Source organism: Mastigoproctus giganteus, chromosome 6 (genome assembly GCF_048544385.1).
Source record: "Mastigoproctus giganteus isolate SK-2022 chromosome 6, ASM4854438v1, whole genome shotgun sequence".
NCBI lineage: Eukaryota > Metazoa > Arthropoda > Arachnida > Uropygi > Thelyphonidae > Mastigoproctus > Mastigoproctus giganteus.
This window is the reverse complement of record NC_143580.1, coordinates 47,740,267-47,767,707: the sequence shown is the minus strand read 5'-3', so window position 1 is coordinate 47,767,707 and position 27,441 is coordinate 47,740,267. Positions and strand designations below refer to the sequence as shown.

General features: G+C 35.8%; 1 protein-coding gene across 5 annotated transcripts in view; it reads left to right on the top strand.

Moving 5' to 3' along the window:
• Alg9 (alpha-1,2-mannosyltransferase Alg9) overlaps positions 1-10,161 on the top strand; it is a 96,454-nt gene extending 86,293 nt beyond the window's left edge. For 4 of the 5 annotated variants that reach the window (XM_090375115.1, XM_090375113.1, XM_090375111.1 and 1 more), the window contains 2 exons: positions 1,453-1,583; positions 9,926-10,161. In XM_090375115.1, coding sequence (XP_090231241.1) covers positions 1,453-1,583; positions 9,926-10,067 — 273 coding nt within the window. In that variant the 3' untranslated portion in view covers positions 10,068-10,161. The remainder of the gene's footprint in view (positions 1-1,452; positions 1,584-9,925) is intronic. The other variant, XM_090375116.1, reaches the window with a different exon arrangement.
• The last annotated feature ends 17,280 nt before the right edge of the window (positions 10,162-27,441 follow it).

Here is a 27,441-nt window from a genome sequence, read left to right as displayed (position 1 = left end):
AAGTAATTGTTGTTCAATTGAATGTCAGTGATCATGGCGGTGAGCTGAAGAAGTCAGAAATGGAACAATGGATTCTTAAAGGTTGCCATCAAAAACTGATGACAGTGGGTTCTCTGGCAAAAGTGCAATGGAAGATCACCACTTCTGTATTGGATGAGAATATCATAGTAGATCAAGATGATTTTTTCACAGTATGAAATCATGAAATCATACTTAGATGGCTAGGAACTGTCAATAACGACATGAAGGAAATTATTGGGGAAGTCACTTGCAGTGTTCCTTGTAGTCTTCTTTTTTCATATTAAATGGAAGATGTACACTCAGATAGAGAAAGGTTATTGATATTGCTGATGTCTATGTTGAGGTATGAATGTATAAGAAACATTGCTTGATTAAATCTTTTATTCCAGCATACCTTTTTAAAAATTGGTAGTGCCTTTTAAATTTTATTCACTACCAATTTAAATATTAAATTGGTAGTGAATTTTAGAAACTTTCACTGAGGTTTCTAAAATTTTCATAGAGTACAGTGTCATCTGTGAGTAATGATGTTATTTTGTAAATGTTTATGGTACAGTAGAATACCAGTTATCCAAAATATTTGCTTTTATTTCTTCTTCTAATTTCACTCAAAGAAATTTACACATTTAATATTAACTGTGACAAACAAAACAATTACATGAATATAATAAAATCTTGATAAAACAATATAAAGCATTGTTAATGAAACAAAGAAGAGTAAATTTTGTTGAATCAATTCTGTATAATGTAAAAAAAAAAATTTTAGATCTAAATGCTTTTAAATATTAATTAGGGAAAAATAGCTTATTTTGATCTGATTGCGTAAGAACAAAGCACATAAAAAAATAGGAAGTCTGACATGTTTGTGAAAAAAGGCCAACAAGCCAGGTAGATTATTTTTCCATTTCTGTATAACACCAACCACTAATGTGGTTGGTGTTATACAGAAATGGAAAAATAATCTACCTGGCTTGTTGGCCTTTTTTCACAAACATGTCAGACTTCCTATTTTTTTATGTGCTTTGTTCTTACGCAATCAGATCAAAATAAGCTATTTTTCCCTAATTAATATTTAAAAGCATTTAGATTTAAAATTTTTTTTTTAAAATTCTATGAACCCATACACATTCAGAAAACTCACAAAGGAAAGGGTTAAACTATAGAAGCATGCATGGTTTATAATATATAAATAATAAATGCAAATTACTGAAATTTTCTGTCAAGTCAATTCCTGCTTATGTTTTATATACTTTATAGACTGTGCTGAAAATTGATTACCCAAAAAAAAATCAACTGAAATACCTTGGTCCCAGTTGTTTCAGATAAGTGGGATTCTACTGTACTGTGGTGTTTCCAAGTCAGTTATTTGCAGTGCTTTTTATGTGACTGGTGTTTTTTTTTTTTTTTTATTATTATTATTATGTTGTATAGATAGATATAAAGCAGTGCCAATATCTTGTTGACTCAGATTATCCATCAGAGTCCCTATGGGAGCCTAGATATTCACAGAATACACAAGATTGGAAAATTCTTTCTTCTATTTCATTTCTAGATGCATCAAGGTTTGTTTGAATTTCTTTGTCTTCCCTTTAACTTATAATACTATACTAAGTTTTATTTATACACTCACCTGATAAATAATTAATATTAAGATTTAGATATTGAATCTATAAATTAAATATTCATAGATACCTTTATATTATGCTTAAAGAAAATGGCAAAGTAGATTGATATAAGAAATTAAAAAATATTTATATATACCAGTTTATGTATCTTAAAAGAAAAATATCCATTTACAGGTATCTGTCCAGATCAGGGTCAGCAACCTTTTTTGAGTAAAGAGCCATTTTTGATCTAATTAAAAAAAAGAGAATCTGAAGAGCTGCACCTTAGCTCAGGCTGGGAGGAGGAGGGGTGGGGGAGTTTTTTAAGAAATGGAATAGAGTGGGAAGGTGTTTTATTAAAAAATATATTTTGAAATATTTATTAATACTAAAAAAATGTAACAAACATCCAATTAGGTACGAATTAATGTGACTTTTGCTGCTGAACTTCTGGAGCGAGTCTCTCAACATCAGGCGAGTATGCCGTAATTTTCATCTTTAAACATGCTGAGAGATTCACATTGTTCAAATGGTTTCTTGATTTATTTTTAATATAGTTTATGTTAGAAAATATTTGCTCGCAGAAATTTGTCAAACCAAAAACTGAGAGAAGTCCAAACGAAAGTATACTCAAATTTATATACGTATCCAGTAAGCTACTCCACGCATTTAACACAGTTTGGTCTTGCTTTTTCTCTATCGCCATCCATTTGTGTAGAATTGCAAGGGCAGCCTTTTGCCTCTCCAAATCCTCAATTTCAGTTTTAAGACATTTTAGTCTTGCACTCCACATGTCCTTGATTTTTAAGTCCTCTAACTCCATTTCAAATTGTGCTTCATGCGGGCTAAAAGTTAAAGAGCTGCAGTTACATGCCCAAAGAGCCGCATGCAGCTCGCAAGCCGCAAGTTGCCGACCCCTGACCTAGATGTACTTAGAGAAATACAAACAGAGTAAAATGATTACAGTGCAAATTTCAGATACATACCATAAATCTTAACAGATAATAAAATTATTCAATGTCATTTATACAATGTGTATGTTGTTCAACACCAGTGTTAAACAATGATGTGCATTTGAGTATAATTAGTACCTCTTTCTTTTCATGGTGTTGTTACACTAATTGTGAGTGTGATAAAACCCCTGGGCTGTTTTCAGACTATGCTTTGTGGACATGTTTACAGCTAGTATAAAGCTTTAGGAAATAAATAATAGTAATTATTTTACTTTATATTTGCAATTCCCTAGGTGTATATCTGTCAAAGAATATTTTGCTTTTAAGATACATGGATTGGTATACTTATATTCTCAAATTTCTTATATCATTTCACTTTATCATTCATATGTGTGAATACATAAATGATGAAAAATGAGAAAGTAAAGTCTCCAGAGTTGTAATATAAAAATGTAACTTTGAACATAGAATGCTATGTGACAAATTCTAATGTCTATGAAACATTCTTATGTGCTAAATGTGCTTTACCACAGAACTTTTGGCAGTGTGTGGAAAAGCAGCAATATCAAATAATGTTCATAAGAGGTGCCAACTGTTCAACAAATACCTACAGGAAAAATAATATGCACAACCTTCTGGAGCCGGAAAAAAAATTCTAAATTGATTTCGTAAAATATGTTTCACTATTAATGCTCAAATATATTGTCTAATTCTGCAGACACTGAAAAAATGCCATTAGAAGAAAACAGCCTCAGTCTCTTGATGATAAAGACATAATCTTTCATGACAGTGCATCTTTTATCATCTCTCATATAGCATGCAGATGTCCATCTGTTTTCTCACCTTAAGCGACATCTAACAGGAAAAAACTTCCTTACACTTTGCAGTTAATTCAATCATTTCAGTAAAGGCAATCAACTGCATAAGAGATTTAGTAGTAGAAGAGCATAGTAAAAAGAAAGCATAAACATTTTGCCTAACTACTTCTGTTATGCATAAAGCATAAGAGAACACAGTAAAAAAATAAGTTAAACCAAAGTATATATGCAGTAAACTCTGTAAAAGCCAGCACTTTTTATACAATTTGGAATTCTCTAAAATCTGGCACATTTTACAATCTTGAAATATTAAGAATGCAATCCAGCACTCACATCAGTGATTGCATGTCTTTAAGAATTCAGGAAAATAGGATGACATTTCTCCCTTTATATGATACTTGCATGATTATCTTGTCCTTTAATCTGTTTCTGTGGCTCACAGCATTTAGACTGCTGAAATAATGTAATGGTGTTAATTCTTGCAGCAGAAAAAACTTGTCAGTGAGTTTTCTTAGCATCACTACAGTCAGTTCTGCTATAACGTGGTACATGTGTTCCTAAAAATCTCTGCATTATGGTATTTCACACATTAAAAACAACAGGGCTTATGGGAAAAGTAGAGCACTCAACAAAAAAGTTCAGTGTGGTAAGTAAAACACTAAAAAAAGTTAGAAACCCAATAAAATTGCTAACACAGGTTTAAACATCTTAATTTTCTTGGATATTTATATACAGGTGACCCACGCTTAACGCTGATAAAGAAAGTTCCAGAAAAACAGAGCACTAAGTGAATTCACACTAAGTGAGCGCTGCATTCCCATATAAGGTAACGTGTATTTCTGAGTTGTGGTCGGTGCCATAGGATATTTCCTAATAAATAATAAACGGTAGTGAAAAGATGCACAAATGTCGGTCAAAATATTTAATATTCAAATATTTGTACATATAAAATATTCTGCATTACATGCATATATAATTATATGGTAACTACTTACATATCAAAATTAAACTTAAAATTTCAATTAAAATCATGAATTTAATTGATCTTAATTGATTTAATTTAATTGATGAATTTCATCATGAAAAATGTGTTGATTTTGGGTTGTACTTTGGCCCTCTTCCTGATAAACTAAACGGAGTTTTAATTTTAAATCACCCGTAGCGTTACAAGCCAACAATAAAATCAACCGATCCTTTGCCGTTTTGAAACCTGGCATGTTTTTTTCTTCTTTCAATATGAAACTTCTTTTAGGCATTCGTTTCCAAAAAAGTCTTGCTTCATCTGTGTTAAAAACTTGTTGGGAAGTATAACACACAGTATAACACATAATACCCCTCTTCAATAATTTTAGCAAGATTTTTTTTTTAAAGTTTCGGCTCGTTGATCTGCACTTGTGGCTTCTCCCTGGATTTTAAATCTATTCAACCAGCCCTTACTAGTTTTAAATGGTTCCACATTTTTTTTTTTTTTTTTTAGGTGAGTTTTTTTCAGATCATTATATAGGCTAATCTCTCTCTCTCTCTCCCTCTTTTTTTTTTTTTTTTTTATAATATTTAACTTAACTGAATCCTGTATTGGATGTTATCTTCAATAAAATTAGTTAGTCTCCATTTCGATCCTAATAGCCGGCCTAGCTCTAGTTGCTTGCAGTGGAACAGCTGTCTTTCCTGCTGCTAAAATTAATTCTTTATTTTTTATAATTGTTCTTACAGTTAAACTTGCCAGTCCTAAATTATGGCACACATCTGCATGTCATTGACTGGAATCCGTTCGCTTAAAAACGTCTAATTTAATTTTCAAATTCAGTCTTTTTCTTATATTTGTAGTCTTCGTACTGCATCCAGACGTTGCTTTTTCATTCTTATCTGCCATTATTAACTCTTTGAAAATGTAACTGCGTTGGTTGCATTAATTACGATACAATGTTCTAGTAAACTGTTCGTTAAGCATGATGTCTAATACTGTACTGAGTGATGACTAGACTTCGGATAAATGCATATAACGCAAATATTACAAGCAATATACTTGATAATTTTTTAAAATGTTGATCTCGGAGCTACATAAGTCACTGTACTGCAATTAAATTAGCATGCGAGAAAATTTCACTGAGCGTGGGAAACATTTTAATGCTGTTTTGCTACTCATTTTCAAGCTATCGACTCCATCAAATGAAACGATTTCATTAAATATACCAAAAGTGCAATCTGTAAAAAGAGCATTATAGTGATTTGTGACAGCATTATAGTTAGATACGGGTTATACTATAAGAACAGCGTTATAGCGAATCAGCGTAAAGTGAACTGCATTATAATGAGGGCCTGCTGTATAAGATAAAATTGCTATGGCAGCCTGTTTCGGGACTAGCTTCTCCCTCATTAGATAAGAAGTTGTCTGTATTGTCAACATGTAAGCAAATCAGTTGTAAAGTTGTTACAGTGTATGAAATCAGTTTTCCAAGTTGTAATATAGTTAACACTATCCTTTGAAAATAGTTCAGTACCACAGCAACTCGTTGCAAAGGCAAGTTTTTTTTTTTTTTTTGCTGTGACAATTAAAATTGCTGCATTATCCATGCCATTTCCCAATGAAATGACAAAATAATTATGTTAAATATTTATGATGTAAAGAAGTGAATTGTTTGTGCTTAATATTTATGAAATGTGCTTCTCTAAAACTATTTAACACACTAGGTCATACCTCTCAAAATCCAGGTCATACCTCTCACTCCCCGAGGGTGCCAGATTTTACTGTATATCTGAATTATTGTAATCCAAAAATATAGCCACTAAGGAAGTGCAACAGATGAAAAGCAAAAGAACAGAAATCAGAATGCTTAAATGGTTGGGATGAATAATAATAAGGAAAAAACTTTATAGAAATGAAAATATGTGGAAATAAATGGTGGTGAAGAATGTCCTTAGCAGTGATTATGGGGGATCTGCTTAATTAGCTTCTCAATTTCTCTATCGCTGCTACAAGATATAACATTGAGATCAAAAATAAGATCATTTGACAAAAGTAAATCAAATTCTGAATTGGAAAGTTCATTTCTCAATTTCTTCATCAGAAAAGGCTTTACGAGATGTTGACACTGGGACTAAACACCGTTTCTGGCAGATAGTAAATATACAGTGAATACTAAAAATGAAGAAAAACTAGAGCCATCAACTATTAACAATTGAATGTAAATGTTCAATTAGTTCTGATTAGTTCATCAATTTTTTTATATGAAGTATAAATAGAAAGTGGTTCAGTAATTACACCAGAAGAGTGAGAAAACAAGCTTTATAATTAGCAAAACAGAACAGCATGTTTGATGAGATGTTTGACTGCAAAGGGTTAAGTGTATGGAAAAATATGCTTTGCATTGTAAACTTAATTTTTAGGAAAGCATTGTGACTAAAAGTTGTTCTACTGCCTGTATTTATTTTTAAAGAAAAAATTTAGATTTTTCAGTAGTTTGTAAAGTACAAATGCTGATGATGTGAAGCCAAAACATAATTTTTGGCTTCACATTATCCAAAAATTACTGCATCATTCTCCTATCCAAGGTACTCTCTACTATCTCCCCTCCATTGAACTGTAGCAAGCCTATGTGGAGGTGAATGGGCATGCATTTAGTTCAGTTAATATTAGGCTTGGTGCTACCGATGTGGAAAACCTCAAGCCAGTGGCAACTCTTCTTGTCATCTGCAGAATTAGGAGTACAGTAAACTTTCAGAATAATGGCATTTTCAGGAATTCAAGGTGCCATTATTTCAATTTTTCCGTTATCTAGAAAGTTTAATATATTTAATGCAGAAATAATGAGGCTAAATAATAGTGAAATTAAGAATGCAATTTTATTAACTGCACATAAAAAAAAAAATGAACATCCAGTGTTGACGATCCAATGTTATATTCTGCCATTAATACACTCCTGCTTATGCCCCCATTCTATTTTGTGTATTATATCAAGTTTAGTTAGCACAGTGGTATCATCATTGTCCTCCCAACACCGGGTGAAAAAGGCCCGGGTTCGAATCCCATCGATGATGTGAGGAACTTTAATGGGCTTTCTTCACTCTGGGGCTGAGTTAGTTGGTCTCAGGCGTATATAACAAGGTTTTTCCCTCAGCAACTGGGTTTTTCGTCCAGCAAAACAGGCAAATCGACCAGAGAATACATGCAATTTACAGACATAATACACATGAGTATATGAATTAACTCTCCGGGTGACCCTAACGTAATACTTTGGATTATATCAAGTTTGTCACTAAGCTTTAATGTTATTTTCTTCTCTGTATGAGGTTTATTAACTTTAGGAGCCATAGTGAGGAGTTTTTAATATAAAATAAATGTAAAACAGCGGTATGATCCATGATATCAGTACAGAATTCACTTTCAAAATGGTGAACATAAACAAATACAGTAATCACCTGACTTGCCATTTTCTTTTTTTCGGCACTGCAAGACATCTGCGCTGTCTGTAAACATCCGATCTCAATGTGCTGGTAGCTCGAATGTTCTGCTATTTGTGGTGCTGTTATTTTGATAGTCTACTGTATAAACGTCCTTGTTTTAATGCAATGTCCTTCCTACCAAAAAGCTGTGAACATCATGACCAACTGCATAGAATCAGCTTTGTAATTGGCAGCAGCATGATTTTCCAGATGATCCTTCATTCAGCTTTTGTGACTCGCCAGTATAGCTTGCATCACAATCTGAGGACTGCATTTCATGTATATAACCTAATACACTCCTATTCTACTCCTCACTTTTTGGGCTATAGTTGAGCAGATGTGACTTAAATTACATTAGTGAGGCAGTGCTTTGCATGGTTAGGTAACTGTTTTCCATTGTTACTTGATAGTTTCTGTATTTAAGAGGTAGCCACTAACAAGATAACTTCAGACTAAATCTATCAATAGCTCCTGATTTTATATTTTATATCTTCATTTCTGTCATTTTTAATTTTCCATTGGTTGTACAGATTTTAACATTTAGCATTAGTAGTGGCAAATGATGCAAGAAAGCAAGCTTATGCAGCATCAGCCAAAAAAAAAAAAAAAAAAACCTCCCATTTCACCTATTCATTCCCTCCAATAATTTGTCTAGTTCTTCCTTTAATTTATTTAAACTCTCAACTTCCACAAAAACAGATGGAAGTTTGTTCTAACAATCAACCACCCATTGGCTAAAGGCAAGGTTACGCACATCTATTCTGCAACTGTCTTTTCTCAATTTGAATATGTACCCCTTCATGTGGGTGATTTGAGCAAGAGGAAGAATCCCATCAGCATTGAGCTTGCTCAATCCTTTCAAAGCCTTACACACCAAAATCAGATCACCTCATAGGTGCCTAGTCTCTAGATGCTGCAGTTTGCATAACTGAAGCCTTCCTTGGTAAGTGCATCCTTTGTTCCACTTACCAATTTCGTTGCCCTTTTCTGTAATCGTTCCAACAGCTCCACATTGTTCCTAAAATGAGGCCTTCAGACATGTATGCAGTACTCAAGATGTCGCCTGACCATTGCCTTACACAAAGGAAAAATCCTCCTTATTCCTGCTAGCAAAATTCCTGTATATCATTGACAATACCCCCATGAGTTGTCCTTGCAGCCTGTCTGCATTGCTCAGAGAACTTCATATCTGACTGCACAATTACCCCAGGGCTTTTTCATTTGCCACTACCCTGAGTGTAATACAACACAGTTAGTACATTACTCTGGGGTTACTGCTACCCATATGCAGTACTTTGCATTTATCGATGTTAAACTTCAATTGCCATTTCTCAACTCATCTACCTAACTTTTTTTAGATTCTGTTGCAGTAGCACACTGTCATTAACCACCCTACCAACCTTTGTATCATCTGCAAACTTGCACATTAAGCCTAATATGCCTTCATCAATATCACTGATAAATACAGAAAACAACAATGGGTCCAACACCGAACTCTGGGGGAATCCGCTAATAACATTAGCCCACGAACAGCAGTGTCCATTGATTACCACTCTCTGTCTTCTCCTACTTAAGCATCCCTTTATCCATAGCAGCAACTTGCCCTTATGCCCCTTACCGTTAAAGCAGCAACTTCCCTTTAATACCTCTCCAATCTGTACAGCAGTCTTCCATGTGCAACAGTATCAAAAGCTTTCCTGAAATCCAAGTATATAATATCAAAATTATTTTTTGCATCCAGTTCCTTTGTGACCATTTCATAGTAGCCAAACAAATTGTTCAAACAAGATTTCCCCTTTACAAACCCATGCTCTGAAGTATTTAAAGTAATATATTTGACTTTATTACCATCTACAGTCTTTTATTAGATACTGATAAAAGTAAAAATTATAATGTTCTTTATATTTTTTAATTATTGACTTAACAGTGTGACCTTTTAGGAAATATTTATATAATTTAATATAATATCTTCAGAAGACCTTCCAGACCTTTTATTTTGTTTTCTTTAAAATTTTGTTTAAAAACATGTTAAAAATAATATTTAAAATAATTGCTTTTCTCCCTTCCCCCCCATTTTTTTTTATAGGTCATCAAGGTTATTAAGAGCATTTTACATTCCATTTGTGACAGACTTTAGGTGTGCCTACATAGATTATAACTTGTTGCAGAGTACAAGGATACATGAAAAGAAAACATTAAAGAAAAAAAAATCTGTGACTAGTCATTAGAAAGTCTCCATAATTATTCACAAAAATGTAAGAATTGTCTGGCAAACAATTTATCATTGATATGAGATTTATATTTCTGACTCCTTTTGTGGAATGGAACCAATTGGTATTCAGTTTCAATTTTGGCAGTACATAAGTAATCCTCATTTATAAAATCTGCTTTCTCTATATAACTGCCATGTTAAAAATTAGAATAATTAAGCAGTTTATATGTTGTTTCTGTACTACATTGTACTGATTTGAATTTTATATTAAGGTAATGGGGGTCTTTTTCTTCCCTTTCTGGGAATGCAATTCCAAATTGTCTTGGTGCATTTTATATTAAAAGAAATTTAGTTGAAATGTTATCTGTTATTTAAAAGACAGATTATTTAGAATTGTTGTGTCCAGGGCTATCATAATGTGACTTTATCATATCTTCTCCTGATATCTACTTTTCAAGAAGATTAGAGATTGTTATGGCCCATCTTTGTGGCCAACTCAGGGCATCCACATTCCACAATGGATAAAATACTACAGTTCACTATAGTTCTATGCAAATTCCTTACCATCGATCCATATGTATGTATCTGTGGTAAAGACTCCTTTACCCTTATAGGGTGCTGAAACATAAGATTGTGCAGTAGATATCTTTTATTTGTGCAGTCAGTATATGGACGAAATCTCATCACACTTCTTTTTTATTTTATAACCACTGGATCAGTGTTTTTCCAAAACTGAAGGTGCTTTTTGTGTCATATGCTTTGTCACGTTAGGAATTGTATATTTATTTAAGTGTGTGATCATGAAATCACTGGAAATTTCATATTTTATTCCTTCTATTTCAAGTTAGATTAATGAGAAAATTGTGCTTTTTTTTACTCTGCCTTCTTGAGAGTACATATCTGGATATCACAGATTTTTATAAGAAGTAATTCTAAACGAGAAGTAGTTTGAATATTCAAATTACAAGGCAGAAATATCATATATCAAACTTTTTAAAGCTGTTGTATAATCAGATGTATTTGCTCTGAACAAATCCTGTACACCTATTAAGACTTCAGATCCATTTCTTGGTTCTCTTTGATATGTTAACGTTTCACTGTTGATCTCAGCCAAATTAATTGTTTGCTATATATAATGTATGGTTATAAAACTTACAAATGTGTTGTAGATTATATTGTTTATTATACTATGAAAATGATGGTTCTAAATGTGCATGTTAGGTTTATTTTCAATTTTTAAAACCATATGATAAAGCAGTTCATATTAAAGATTTGCATGATAATATTTTTCAGAGATGTGCAAGATTTGTTATCAGTCTCATTTTTATATTGTTAAATATTTGTGGTTTTGTTAATTAAATTTTTATCATCACTTCCATATCGAAATTCACTGTGGACTAAGCTGGTTTTAAAAATAATCGTGAACAAAATATAAAATTAAAACAAAAATGTATTTATATGTTACATGCTGTGTAAGATAAAAATTTAAACAAATAAAGATAGTTTCTGCTGTTGATAGCTGGCTGACAATAGTAGCAGAGCCAGACTGCAATAGAATGTCAGAATAAAAAGAAAAAAAAAAAAAAAACAGTCGAGTAATATTACATTTTGTGTCATTGTAATTTCTGTATACAAACAGCGATAGTATGTATGGCAGCCACACATACACAAAACACACACCTGCAACTAATATATATATAAAATAAATAATAATTCTACAGCCACTGTCAATCCACTGCAGGATGAAGGCCTCAACAAGTTACATTGAGGGAAATTAACCATAATCTTCCATGCTGGTCTAGTGCAGGTTGGCAAATTGACTATATTTAGCAGTCTGGGGCTTGAACCGCTGTCTGCTCAAAAGGCATGTGCTATTGCTTTCTCTCTCCTGATCACTTGGCTACAGAAATCCTCCGGAGGAGGTTTACTGGCCCAGTTTCTTAATATCATATGCACTACTTTCTTGAATTTGATTAATTTAGTATTATGAACCTTTTAGTTTCCGTAATCATGCTTTTAAAGATATTCACTTTCTCTTGATTTTACTTGCCATTTTAAAAAATGTGAAGGAAGCTTATGATGACAGTTTTGGTCATAATTTTAACCCAATATTATTTTAAAGTGTGTGGTACTCATAATTTATTCTATCTTAACAAGGCGCCTCCGTAGCCAGGTGGGAAGGAGCAGCTGTGCGTAGCACACGCTTCTTGATTAGACCGGGGTTTGAGCCCGTGACCACCAAATACAGAGGATGTGGCAAGGTCAGGGAATGACCACCGCATGTTCCCGGAGCAATATGGCCTTAGTTGCTAATGCTCCTAAAACTAAAACAACAACAACTATCTTAACAAAAGACATGGGACACTTATAAATAAACATGTTTTTAAAAACAGTGTTTAAATTATTAATTTACGAACTGTCTTTGCAGGATATTGTCTGACAGACTTAAACAATCAGTCTTTTTTGTATTATATATAGAATAATAGTATATGTTTGATTTACATATTATATAAATCGTTCATGTTTATATAGTTGAGTTAAAAATTTGTATAATGGTGTTATTTTTTCAAAATTAATTATTTATGTTGTTAATTACTTAAAAGGTAAAAAAAAATTATTGTTCCTAAACCTGCATTTTCATTGGACAGTCCTATTATGTGGGCAATATACACAAACATTTAATTATTGAAAAAATAGTAGCCTGTTAGTTCATCCCTTGGCCATGAAGATTGCTTAGTGAATTGTTGAAGAATTTTTTGAAAATATTTACTCTGTAATGGCCACTATTCCAATGTTATTTTCTTTGTACCATGCATTCATAATCCTTGCTTGGTAACATAGTTTGTTATTGTGTTGGACGTTGGTAAGGGATGCTTCCATAAAATTGTCCCAATGCATGCCACACAGAATTTCCAATCAAAACAATGTAGTATGCAGCAATCATTGTTCCATACACTATGACCAGTGGATTTAGTCCATACCACAAGAAATACCACCAGATAATGACACCTGCTCCTAACTTCATAATTGAGACAACACACTTAGTAAGCATTTTCCAGAAATCTGTTTTACCCAAACATCTGTAAAACTGGAGAAGCATGTATAGAATAACTCATTGCTGTCAGAACCAATTTCCTTTGATTTACAGTCCAGATTCAATGTTCTTTGATCCATGCCAGCCAATATTGTGCATATGTATTTGTTATCCAAGGCTTGTGGATTGCAAATCTATGGATTTCATGAATTCATGGCATGTAACTCTCTCTCTCTCACACCCACTGAAGTGATGAGACGAGTTCAAACCTGGAGAGACTGGAGTCTGAATCTCGTCAACAATGTGATGAATTTTTATGGCACTTTTTCACGACATAGCTCGTTTGGTCTTTGGCGAAGGTAATGTGGATTTGTTTTAATGGAAACTCGAATGTTTCATCCAGCAAACTGGCAAATTGACTATGGAACACACAATTTACCGGTAATATATGTGACACAATATGGCCTTGGTCAGTGTGCCTAAAAAAAAAAAAACTGCTTCATACACATGTATTTTTCTGTTTGCATAAAACTAGCCATTTTATTAGGTATTACCAAATGCATTATGTACGCTATATTGATTATGGAAACCTTATTTTATTTACAAAGCTTACATTTTCCAAAAATGCTTAATTTAATAGGAGAAATTACTTAAAAGATATATATTTGATGAAATCCCTATGCACAATTCCATATGGGCTTTTTCTAAATGTTTGCATCTATTTCTTTACTCAATTTCAAGTGTACAACTTCACCCTGCTATGGACATATATGCCAGTGGAGTATATAAAAAGTAATAAAATGAGAATAATATTTGTGCAGTGGAATACAAACAGTAACAAGTAAGTTTAATGAATAGGAAATTAAATGGTGGATGTCAAGGAGGAACCGATTTTTTATTCCTGGGAAATTTTGGGAATTTATCCCATTCCCAAAATTTGCATGAGTTGTGGTACTGCAACTGTCACTAAGTTCCCAAGGGATACCGGCTGGAGTCCATCATGTGGTAAGTTTGCTGGAAAGTGATAATGTTCTATAGGTCTTATTGCTATACAGTTGTTCAATATATATGCTAAGCCAGTTCATAAGATCTGCTATATTGGATAGGAATATTTAGACTTCTCAGCTGGTCATAATTGGAGTGTAGTGGCCTCGCCTCAATTCCATGTGTAAATCCACATTATCTTATATGGAACAGTTTATTTGGGTAAACATTAGGTGCATCTATTCTTGATGTGCGTAGTCTTACCAGGACTGATATTATTCCTGATTATGATTAATTCCCGGATGTTTGTCTGTTAAAGTGGGTCTAAATGATGCTTATTTAGATTGTAAAAGATTTTCCGAGTGTCTGCCACTGGATCCAGTATTCAATACTAGGGTAGCTGACCCTAGTATTGAAAAGTAGTAAAAGGTAAACTGCAGCCATTATCAATCAACTGCAGGATGGAAGCCTCAACGGTTCATGTTGAGGGAAATGGACCATAATGGTCCAGTGCGGGTTGGCTGATTGACTGTATTTTGCATTCGGGGGTTTTAACCATGGTCTACTCAAAGAGCAAGTGCTTCTGCACTCCCGCTCCTGACTACTCAGCTATGGAGTGGCAGGATTTTAGGAGCATCAGCAACTAAGGCCATATTGATTCATGTATACTGTCTATAAATTGCGTGTTCTGGGGTCGATTTTCTGTTTGCTACATAAAAAATCTGTTTCCAGAGTAAAGGCCATGCTACCCTTCCCCTGAGATCGACTAATTTAGCCATGTGAAAAAGCCCCATTAAAATTCTTAAACTCATTGACAGGACTTGAACTCAGGTCTCTTCCACCTGGTGTGGAGAGGAAGATGATTCTACTGAGGTAGCTTTTGATTTGAGAGGACAATTCAGAAGACAAAATTACAGACATGTAGAGGGCAATTGAGGTGATACATCTTGGGAAATTGTGTTATAAGGCTTGCTCTCATAGGTAGCACAGTTAGCAGAATCGCTATTGTCCTCCCACTAGGTAGAAAAGTATTGAGTTTGAGTCCTGTTGATTACAAGGAATTTTTATGGGTCTTTTTTGCAATGTGGCTGAGTTAGTCTCAGGCAAGAACAGCATGTTTTTTCTCTTGGAAACAGGTTATCCATCTAGCAAACAGAAAATCGACCATAGAACGCAATTTTTACAGACAGTATACGCAGAGCAACAAGGCCTTAATCGCTGATGCTCCTAAACCCAACAACAACATGTTATGAAGCTTAGATATTGGGTATACTTACCTCACTCACCTGTATCTACAGTGGCAGACAAAAAACTGCATCACCTTAAAAAAAGTAACATTTATAGCGAAACAAGATATTGTTTGATTACAGTCATTTTGTTTGGTGCAAAGCAAAGGTATTGTCAGATAACGCTTCTAATGCATCAGACAGTAATTGCAAGGTTTCAGCCTTTTCTATAAATACAGCATTGGAAGGGTATACATGATCATTAGTATCCTGTTTTGCGGAGGTGTAAGCATGGTTCCATATGTTCGGTTGATATCAAGAAAAAAACGTGTAGCTGTTGCTCTGTCCCAGGAGGGGTTTCTATACATGCCATCGCTGATAAAATAGGCTGCCACCAGTCGAAAATATCCCGGGTGTTGAAATTAAAGTGTGAAACTGGTGATGTGAAGAGATGGCCTGGATCAGGCGGTATGAGAATGACTGCCTTTCGAAGATCGATATTTGAAACGGCTATGCCTTCATAATCGCCATGCTAGTGCTCCTGATCTAAAACTGCACTTTGAGATGGCATCTAAATACAGCATGTGGTCTGCATGCCTAAATGCCCAAGAAATAGCTTTGTTGACCCAGCAAATGAAGAAGTGACTTGCTTAGGCTAAAACGCATGTTCATGGACAAAGAGCAATCGGACCTCGTCTTTTCTGACCAATCGAAATTCAGCCAGCATTGCTCGGATGGGAAGCGATATGTCAAGACGAAAATCGGAGGCATACCATCCTGACTGCATAACACCAACTGTAAAGTTCTCCGCCGGTCAGATGGTCTGGGGATGCATAACAAGTAAAGGGGTAGGGCGAATTAAGTTTTTTAATGGAATGTTGAATGCAGAAACCTACACTGCTATCTTGGAGGAGTGCCTGAAACCCGTTATTAGGGATCACACAGACGTCAAAAACTGCATTTTTCAACAGGACTCAGCACCTTGCCACACAGCAAAATTGGTAAGTTTTATGCAATTTAGGTTTAATGATGAGTGTCTTCTTGTCTCACAAGGCTTAAAACATACACCAATGCTTTCTCTCGTTTTTCTCCATTAAGGTACAGCCATATCTCAGAAATGCTGGCATTACAGTGTTGTTGGGCTGGCCCAGCAACAGTCACATTTGAACCCTATTGAAAATTGCTGGATCATAATGTCAAAAATTGCTCAGAAGAAGCCAACAAGTAAGATTCAGCTGTAGGAGAGCATTGTAAGAGTGTGGTACCACGAAATTGGGCAACCGTATATCCAGAAGTTGATTAATTCTATGCCAGGTCGTTGCAAGGCTGTAATTGCAGCTCTAGGAGGAACAATAAAATATTGACTTATTTGGCTGATTTACAGTACATTATACTATTACGTTAACTTATCATTTCAGTTTGTACACGTAAATGCAATAAAATGTATGTTTAGTTGTCATGCAGTCATGACAACCAAACAATCATTTGCATGATTTCTCATATATCCATTAATTACGCATTTTACCCTTTGGGAAGATATTTATGGCAATTAAGTAGATCAGTTGGAGTCTTTTTATTGGATTTCATTCACAAAGATATATATCCCATCGAACAAATGCATTTCGAACATTTCTGCAATCCACAATGCAGCGCAAAACGCATTATTTGCAAAATTAACAAGTGAGGCAGTTTTTTTGTCTGCCACTGTATTAACGAATGACAGTGTTCCCCAATGAACATCATGTCATGTACAATTGATTTCATCATTTGTTAGTGGACTGTCCTCACTTTCTAAATGTCAACTTAAACACCTTTAATTCATCTGCTAATACTCAGCCATCACTAACATTATTGCAGATTCTTGGAGATGATCCTAATAAGAAAGCACTGTTTACTTTTCTAAATCGTATAGGAACATATAAAATATAATAGTTATTACAATAAAGTTAGTATTTCATATTAACTATTAGAAAGACACAATATATTCATAGCAGCCTTTGTGTTTTTAAATTCCACTACATTATAAGGCTTATATAGTAAACAATGGTAAGTTCTTGTGTTGCTGTCCAGAGAGCCGCAAGGGTCCGTGAAGAGGCAAGTTCTTCATTCCATGTGACTCCTGAAAAGGAGTCACATGGAATGAAGTGTCACTGGAGTGTGGTTTGGGCATGGTCTATTGGTTGCAGTCCCTGGAAAAGGAACATTATGTGGTACATTGACATTTTGGACAGTTCTGCTCTTCCTATATTGGCTTCTTTGGTTGGTTGGCTGGTTTCAGACAAATTAGCGATTGAGACTATATTGCGCTATAAACTGTATATTATGTGTAAATTTCGTGTGTTCTGTGGTCGGTTTGCTGGATGAAAAACCCCTAGTTTCTCGGAGAAAAATCATGCAATCCTCACCTGAGACCACAGAATAATAAGTATAGATTGTCAACTTCCACAAAGTATTAGCAGCGCCTTGCTTGACAACTTGGCAAAACACTCATTTCTTTTGTGTGTACATACGAGACAGTCATATGTTTTGCCAATATGAATAAATTACATAGATATTTTTGAAAGAAGGGAGTGATATTTGTACAACAGCTGGCCGATTGACGTGGTGGGAATGAAATAGCGGCTAAATACAAGAAGAGGAAAAGCTAATTGTCGCCACAGTCTAGCTCACTGTCGATGCACTCTTGTCACTGCAAACTGTGCTGCAGCAGCATTATCAGTGGCGCGTTGCAGTGGCTACACGGTGGACTTCTGGACTGCGGGCTTCTCCTTATGCAAATTTTGGTAAGTTAACTTTAATATAATAACACTTGTGTACACTTAGGTTACGGAAATTAGCTAAAGTATGAAATGAAAATAAACCGAAGTTGGCTAAATACGTGTAGTGCACCACCGATACAGTCACCTTATAGCCACCGCAAACCACACTAGCATTATCGTAGTGTGTTGTGGCAATGACTATAGTGCGCTGCGGTGGCTACAATACTTAGCCGAAAGACCTCAAACAACAACCTATTTACCTAGGTAACCGGTGGCGGCGCCGAGATCGTTTTGTTTTGTACTACCATGGTCGTCTATGGAAGTTGACTATCTGTATTAATTTGTGCTTAAAGATCGTCTTTTGAAATTGCTTTAATCTCCTTTCAATATTTACTAAGAGAGATATTCAAAACACTTACCCTACGTGTAGGACCTTTCTAATAATCTCCAAATTTTCTACTTCTAAAAATTATCTTGCATAAACTCAAAATACAGTAAAGCTTTCGTTACCTATATTATATAGTTACTTAGATCGTTTACAGATACTTTGCTATGTTTACTATGTAGTTCGATTCAAATAAATCCATCAGTAATTTATGTTTTGTGGGATATTTGTTGAGCATATTAATTCTCCCATTCTTATTGCCTTTAGGGATGATGTTTTTTACATACTGGACTTCGGAAGACCATTGAGAAAATTTTGTTCCCGCTGCAATCAGGGGAATGAATGGAACCGTTCATATGTGAGGTGTGTGATCACAAATTTCGAAGACCGAACTAATATATGGGAAATGATTAAGCTTACCAGCTAATCCGATGGATCCTTGACACTATATACTAGTTCCAACGTCCCTGCAACTTCTGGAAACATTCCTGTTAGGTTCTTCTTTACGAATTGCTAATAGTTCTTGTGTCGCATTCTGAATAATTTCCTCAGTCGTTGCAAATCTGTGACCGTTCAATGGCGCTTTTTAACCTTGGGAAACAAAAATTCACAGAGAGTTAAATCTGTTGAGTGATGAATTACTTTTGCAGTGATGAATTACTTCCCAAGAAAATCTTAAATGGAAGTGTGCAGGGACGATGTCATGATGCAAGTGCGAATTCATGGAACCCCACTTTTTCTGGTAGTTTTCCTGAAGCACATTGCACAATCACCATAGAACTGTTTTGTAATATCTCTGGTTCACTAGAAATATGCTCTATGAGTAAAAAAAAAAAAAAAAAAAAAAAAAAAAAAATTATAAACATAACCTTTGCATTTAATTGAGGTGTTGCTTTTCTAGGGACTGAGAAGACGAAGTCATCTACTGAGGAAGCTGAGCCTTCCTTTGCCAGTCATAGCCATGCTACCCACCCAAGATCGGTAATCAGCAATGATGGAAGAACCAAGGTGTAAGTCAGCAGCAGAACGTTGACGAAGCTCCTGACATTCAAGAACTCGCCACTGTTTGTGGTCATTGGTGAGGTCATTGGATCAGTTGGAGTCTTTTTATTGGATTTCATTCACAAAGATATATATCACATTGAACAAACTTGGCTGAAACGTGTCGCATTACTAACAGTACTAACACTGTCTCATTACTAACACTAATTCACTAATTTATGCTAATCTTGACACACCAATAAATTTTAGGACAGGAGACAATTCCTGTTCGTTTTGCTGGTTTCAATTTTTCGTGGGTTTTGGTGGCACTTTTTACTAATTTGAAACAAATTTTGGTGCAATTCACTGCTCAGTAAAGTAATTCATTTTAAAATGCGATGAAACACGTTATTGTTGTAAGCGCATCAGCAACTCAGGCCATATTGCGTTATATATGATGCCTGTTAATTGCTTGTGTCCTGTAGTCGATTTGCTATTTTCTGGACGAAAAATCCGAGCTTCTGGGTGAAAAAACAATGCTACCCTCGTCCGAGACTAACTATGTCAGCCATGTTGTGAAAAGGTCCATAAAAATTCTTTGTATCATCAACGGGATTCGAACTCAAGTCTTTACTACCTGGTGTGGTGAGGACGGTGATTATATGTTACCCACGAGTGCTAAAACACCTATTCAACGCGCGCTAATTCCAACTCGCTAAGGATAAACGGGTGATTTATGCATTGCTATGTCTAGATGAGTCACCAAACATGTCTAGCCAACAAATCCCAGCTGCTACGACGTCTCAATTTCAAGATATAATTCAATCCCAGAACTTTTTTTGATCATACTCTTAATATGTGATCAAAAAGTTTGGGGGACTCATTTTATCGAATTTATTAATATTATAAAAGTTGGCGATTCAAAATGGTCGCATTATCAGGAGATGCGACTAAACATTCAGGATCCTTTTATGATTTTCTATGCACACTTGATCGAAATGCCCCATACTCCAGAGCGAGTGTAAGAAGTTTTAAACTTACACCAGAACTTCCTTCTTTGGTCTTAAGGTCTACTTTGGCAACTTCTTCAAAGTTTTACCACCACAATACAATGGTATATATATATAGAAATTGCTTTATTCACATATCACCTGATGTTATAGATGATCTTGCATTTCCTTTTAGTTGCTATTTCTTTTATTCTGGTAGATGGACCACTATGGGAGGAAAAATAATAATAAACTAGGGCGTTTCGCCCCTACTCGCTGCACTCTTTTCTTTTGATAAAATAAAATGCTTACAGAAGCTTTCGACAGTATCTCTTCCTCAGCTATGAATACATAAATACGTTACATATGGAAATCAAGAATGGTACCACATGGCCATGCTAGATAAACAAAGCGCGTGCACGAGATTTATCTAGCATGACCACGCTAAAACAGAAGCTTGTTTTACCACAGTAAAACAAGCTTCTGTTTTAGCATCCCTCTTCTCCCATTGGCTGAAATAAATATCACTAGGAGGAAAATTATTTTAATATATAGAAAGAAATGTATGTTTATTAGAGTACTCGTAACTACATTCATCTAATATCAATCGTGTTCCAAAGCGATCATTTTAGCTTCTTTTTCGGTTAAATTCTCTCCTTCTTTCAAAATATTTCCTGTTTCTTTGTAATTCTGTATGACTTCTTTTCTATAAACAAAAAGAAAACCGAGAGAAAAGAAAAGCCTTGTTGTCTACCATTATCCAAAAGAACCCAAGTTAACTTACAGTCCTTTGCTCGAACACATAATTATGGCATTGAATAGCTTATCCGACTATTAAAACCTTTTTTTTTTCCCTTGATTATATTCTATTTTTCTAACGTTCTAATTACAGTTGCTCGAAGAGTCGCTGTAAGGGTATAAAAATCATACGAAGATAAGCTAGTTTTCGTAAAAGACAAAATCCTCTCCTCTTCCTGTTTAAGAGGTATGCACTTCTCACACTATATTAGCCCAGCCTGCAGGAATTTAACATTCTCTTTTGAAGCTTCATCCTTATGACAAGCTCCGTAGCGTTCTCTTGACGCGAGCGGTGACGTCCTCTGTCAAACAGGCGAGCGGCACTAGCTCCCATCTCCCTAGTTGCTAATGACATCTAGAGCAGCCCCGTTACAAAAGGCCAAGCGGGAGCTGCGCACAAAGAACCATTTAAATGTTAATGAAAGTTTTCCGTGGCTTTGTTTGCAAACCGTTCTCGAAGCAGTACGAAGGCGAGCGTCGGCTTTTCTCTCGCTGCCTGGGATAAGGGTTGCTTTTGTTGTCAAGTCTCCAGCGCGTGCAAAGATGCTGTCCTAAAAAGACCAACATAACTGCGTGTGATAAGGGATACTCAATATTTTTCTCGCAGACGACTTACATGAGACCACGCCTGCTCATGTACACTATTGTTAGGTGCTTCGCTTTCCGTTATTGACAGTTGTGGCTTGCTGGTTGTTGCTGGTGTTGGTAACCTGGGAACAATGGGCATGGCCTTGGATGGGTTGCGATGTATCACCACGAATACAACACTGGTTACGAATAAAAAAAAAAAGATGCTGACGTTAACTGAGCTTCGTACTCCAGTTCTGCGTGTCTTTGTGTTGTGTCTGCTCAAAATGAGTACCCGGTGGTCAGAAGCAAACCTTAATATACTTACTCCTAAGTATGAAAAATATTCTGACCCAGATCAAAATTCTGCGTACACTGCTGGTAATGATGAATTTGTATGGGTTGCAGAGTTTACGCAGTGGGGAAGGGAATGGGGTCAAGGAGATAAACCTCCTAAATTTTGAAGACATATTTTCTTCACGAGTGATCATAATCGTCGTCCTTCCATGCATGTGGAAAAAGGTTTGGGTTGGAATCCCGTTAATGACGCCAGAAACTTTTATAGGACTTTCCATCATGAAATGTTGAGAATTTTCCATTGTGATTTTTCGCCATAGAATGAAAGAGGGATTCATCCCTTTTAATCAGAGAACGATAATGTATGGTTTAGAAATAAGCATCCATACTCTTTGCGTTCAAAAAATTTCGTGTTGTTACTTTGCTTGCCAGTAATTTTCTGGAATGCCACGGAATCCAAACTTTGGAGCAACGCATCCTAAAGATTCATTTTTCTAACCCAGAAGCATTTCAGCTCTTGGGGACTGCGTTAGACCAACGAATCCTTTTGATCGGTGGCGAGTTATACCTTCATGGGACCAAAGGCAAAATGGAATTTGTGGGCCCCATCTAAAGAAAAAAGTAATAAAGAACATTCTAAATTTCATTTTATTGTGACGATGAAACAAACGAATTATATGACATAAAAAATAAATATAAAATTTCATCAAAATCGATGAAATCATTTTTGAAAAAAACGTAATTTTAAATTAATTCATTAATTATAATAAATTAATTTTTAATAAATTTAAATTAACTTTCTGCCTGCCAAGTTCATTGACCATGGCAGACAGAACGTTCAGTTTCCAATAAAAATCACTTAAAAAATATTAGTATAAAACAGCAACAAGTTTTGGAAAGAGTGATTTGGGGAGGGGGGGGGACCTCTGATCCGGGCACTAGGCAGATGACTTTTTTGCCTATAGGATAACGCGCCTCTGCTTTGGATACATATAATCATGAGCATTCAAAATATGAACTTGTTTTTGAGCAAACCTCCTACATTTCATTGTAGTCCTTGCAGACAGTAAGTGGATGTAATCGGTCTCCCCCATGAGCTGTTCGGTCTCTCATGTAAATCAACGTCTCACTTCTCCTACACACTCTCACTGCTCTAAGCAGAAGTGAGTGTGTGTGTGTGTGTGTGTTAAGCATCAAAGCAACTAAGGCTATGAGGCGTTAGTATATAATTTTTGTAAATTACGTGTGTTCTGTAGTCGATTTACCTGTTTGCTGGATGAAATACCAGCGATTCCGGGAGAAAAAACCTTATGAAACTCGCCTGTGAGCGAATAACTCAGCAACGAAAAAAATAAAAATCCTTAAAAAATTCCTCTTGTCAGTGATGGGTTTCGAACCCGGGTATTTTCCACCCGTTGTAAATTATATCCATTGTATTACTGCGAGCCGTTTTTCTCACACCGGTTAAATATGAGTGTTTTTCCCAACGTTGTAGTTAGTCGATCTTGGACGAGAATTGCATGATTTCTTCTTCAGGAAACTCTGGTTTTCGTATATCAAAAAGCAAATCGGTCACATAACCACTTCTATTATCGTATAAGATGAAGATGCTGTCTCTAGGAGATGGCAAAGTTTTAGTTGTATTGCTGGTCACAAATACTTCTCCAGATATCAGCGACCGTACACGCTGCTCTTGCTTTCTTGCTCTTGCTCTCTTGTATTCATATAGAATGATGTTTAAATGCGATGTTATTCTGTATATACATTTCCCATCATGCATTTCCAGAAGTTTTTCGAACCTTACAAAATTTATTTTGTAAATAGGGAAATTTCCTTTCTTCCTGTACGTCACAAAAACCACGCCTCAGGCTGACGATGAGAAGAGACTCAGCTGTTGCACTCGTGATGTCCCAGGAAACATTTACCAGAAATGGAGAACGATTGGATGAAGTCTTCCCAATTACAATCAAAGATTTCGAGATAACTCGGGGTGAAGGGAAATGTTGTGCGCAACTTTTTCAGCTTCCGGAGCACTGAAAGTACATCTATAACAGTTGAACAAAATGGGAGAGATCATCGTCTTCCCATCTCATTTTATTGATACCATGGATTCATTTTGGATTTGGATCAACCTGAACATCAGTGAAACGAAATGAGTACCAATCCCACAAGATAACCAATGGTCGCATAAAAATCCTCTACTGAACCCAATAAATCAATTCTTTTATATATTCTTGATAATTTCATACAAAAATAAAGACATGCACAAAAGACATCACGGTTCTTTAAGAGCCCTTAGTTGCATTCTTCATTCAGGTGAACGATGGCTCGAATTGTTTATTTTTATTTTTTAGACAAAGGTATCATTACTATGTTAATCGATTAATAGGCACTACACTATTTTATCACACGGTAGATTAAGTAATTTATTATTGAAATGATACACCTTTAAAGGAATTGAACCACCTCAATGCCGAACGCTGTCTTTTTATGGCTACATTTCGGGAAATCGTTATTGTTGGTGACTATTGTCAGGGAAACATGAAATATATTGTGCAAAAAGGATAGGTTGAATAGGACCAGGGTATGTCTGCCAGGGGCAAAAGTTGATGAGGTTAGTATCATCTTTTAAGGGCACAAAAGGTGATGTTGTTGTACACGTTGAAACTAATGACATTAAGAGTAAGAGATCTGCGGATTTACTAAGCAAGTACAGGTCAATGCTGAAAAAAAAAGTCGTGAGTTAGGGTTAAATTTGAAAGTGCAATCCTACCCAGGCACAATAGGAGGAAGTACATGATGAGAGCCTTGACAATCAATTCGGTCTTGGAGAGATTGTGCAGGGCTCATGGGGTAGAATTTTTCTCAGCCTGATCTGTGCTTGTTGACAGGAGAGACTGCTTCTACAGGGATGGGATATACTTAAATGGAAGGGGTGCAAGAATATTTGCTGATGGTATCGAGACAATGCTAGCTTGGAAGGGGTGGGGGTTCACAGACTAATAGATTAACAGTAGCCGTAGAGAAAGGTGGAAATGATTCTTGCACTGCTTCTATTGGAATGAACTGGATTGGATTTCAGGAACTGCTGGGGTTCATGGAACAAGAAAATAAATAAGCTGTATTAGGGTAACTAAGAATAAGAATTGGTGTATGTATAATTGCATGTACACCAATGCTAGGAGTATAGTTAAAAAAATTGATGAATTTGAAGTGCTGGTTAAGACATCCAAGGCGGATATTGTTGGGATATCAGAGACATGGTGCCACTCAGATATAAGGGATGCAGAATTGGAATTTGGGTAGTACAATGTGTACAGAAAGGATAGACAGGATAGGAAGGGAGGATGGGTTATGTTGTTAGTTAAGAAACACATAAGATCTAAGGAAGTGCATCCAATTGATGTTGGTGGACAATGCAATGTTGAGTCAGTTTGGTGTGACATAAGCACTGGGAAAGGGAAAATGAGAGTAGGTGCGTGTTATAGGCCTAATGAATCTGATGAGTATAATGAGCAACTGTGCAGAGAAATAGAGTGGGCCAGTAAATCAGAATGTCTTATAATGGGGGATTTTAACTTCCCAGATATTGACTGAAACTTGTGGGTTGGTCACTCGCAGACTAACAAGACTTTTGTGGATTCATTGGGTGACTGTTTTCTACAGCAACATGTTCGAGAGGCAACCAGAGAGAATAATACTCTTGATCTGATTATCAGCAATGATTATTCATGCATTAAGAATTTGAAGATAAAGGAACCACTGGGTGACAGTGATCACAATGTAATGATGTGGGAATTACTTAAAGATGTAACTACCATCAAGAATATAGGGAAGGGCTGTTGCTTTCGTAAAGTTGACTACAGTGGTCTCAGAGATTTTTTAGGTACTATACAGTGGGACAAACTGATGATGTTAGCAACAACAACAACAAGCTCTACATGGGAAGCATTCAAGAAAGTAATTTTGTTTGCTACTAAGCTTTTTTGTTCCAATTAGGTTTAGGCCCGAATGGATGTCACATGAACTAATGAAACTCGCAGCAGAGAAGGAAAATGCATGGGATGTGCATAAATTGTCAGGCAACACAGAAGCTAATGGTAGATACAAACTAGTTTGTAATCAAGTCACAAAGAAGGTTAGGCAAGCGAAGGCAAATTATGAAAAATCTTTGACAAAGGATGCAAAGAAAAACAGCAAAAATTTCTTTACTTATATAAACTCCAAAAGGAAGCGGATGAATCAGATTGGTCCACTTGATAGCAATGGTTTGACTGTAGATGGTCATTGTCAGATAGCTTCCAAACTAAATGAGTATTTTACATCTACATTCACACATGAGGAGTTATTCAAGGAGCGCAGAAGGCTAGATGTTTATCAAACTCTAACAGGGAGTTAAATGATTTTGTAATAACTGAGAGCAAAGTGGAGGAGAAGTTAACATAAGAAAGGCACCTAGGGTGGGTGGGATCTATCCAGTTATATTAAAGGAGGCGGCAAAGGAAGTAAGTAAACCCTTAGCCATAATTATGAGAGCATCCTTGGACTCAGGAGAGGTTCCCATGGACTGGAGATGTGCAAATGTGACCCCAATTCACAAAGGAGGATCAAAGGCTGACACGAGTAATTATATATCAGTTAGTTTAACTTCTGTTCCAGGAAAATTAATGGAGGCACTGGTTAAAGATGCATTGCAGGATCATCTAGACAAGACTGCGGTAATAATTCAGACAGCGCCTGGGTTTGTTAAGGGGAAGTCTTGACTGACCAATTTGATTGACTACTATGATGTGGTCACAAAGGAACTGGATGCAAAAAAATAATTTTGATAGCATATACTTGGACATCAGGAAACCTTTTGATACTGTTGCACATGGAAGACTGCTGAACAAATTGGAGAGTATGGCATTAAGGTCAGCTACAATGGATAAACGGATGGTTGAGTGGGAGAAGACAGAGGGTGGTAATCAGTGGGTACTGCTCTACGTGGAATAATTTTTAGTGGTGTCCCTCAGTGTTCAGTATTGGGCCGATTGTTGCTTTGTATATTTATCAATGATATTGATGAAGGTATATCAAGCTTAATGTCAAAGTTTGCAGATGATACAGAGGTTGGCAGGGCTGTTAATAACAGTAAAGACAGTATGCTGCTGCAATAGGATCTGAAAAAGTTGGGTGGATGGGCTGAGAAGTGGCAACTGAGGTTTAACATTGACAAATGCAAGGTACTGCATATGGGTAGCATATACAGGAATTTTGCGAGCAGGGATAAGGAGGTGATTGTCCTCTAGTATAAAGCAATGGTCAGGCCACAACTTGAGTACTGCGTACATGTCTGGAAGCCTCATTTTAGGAAGGATGTAGAGTTGC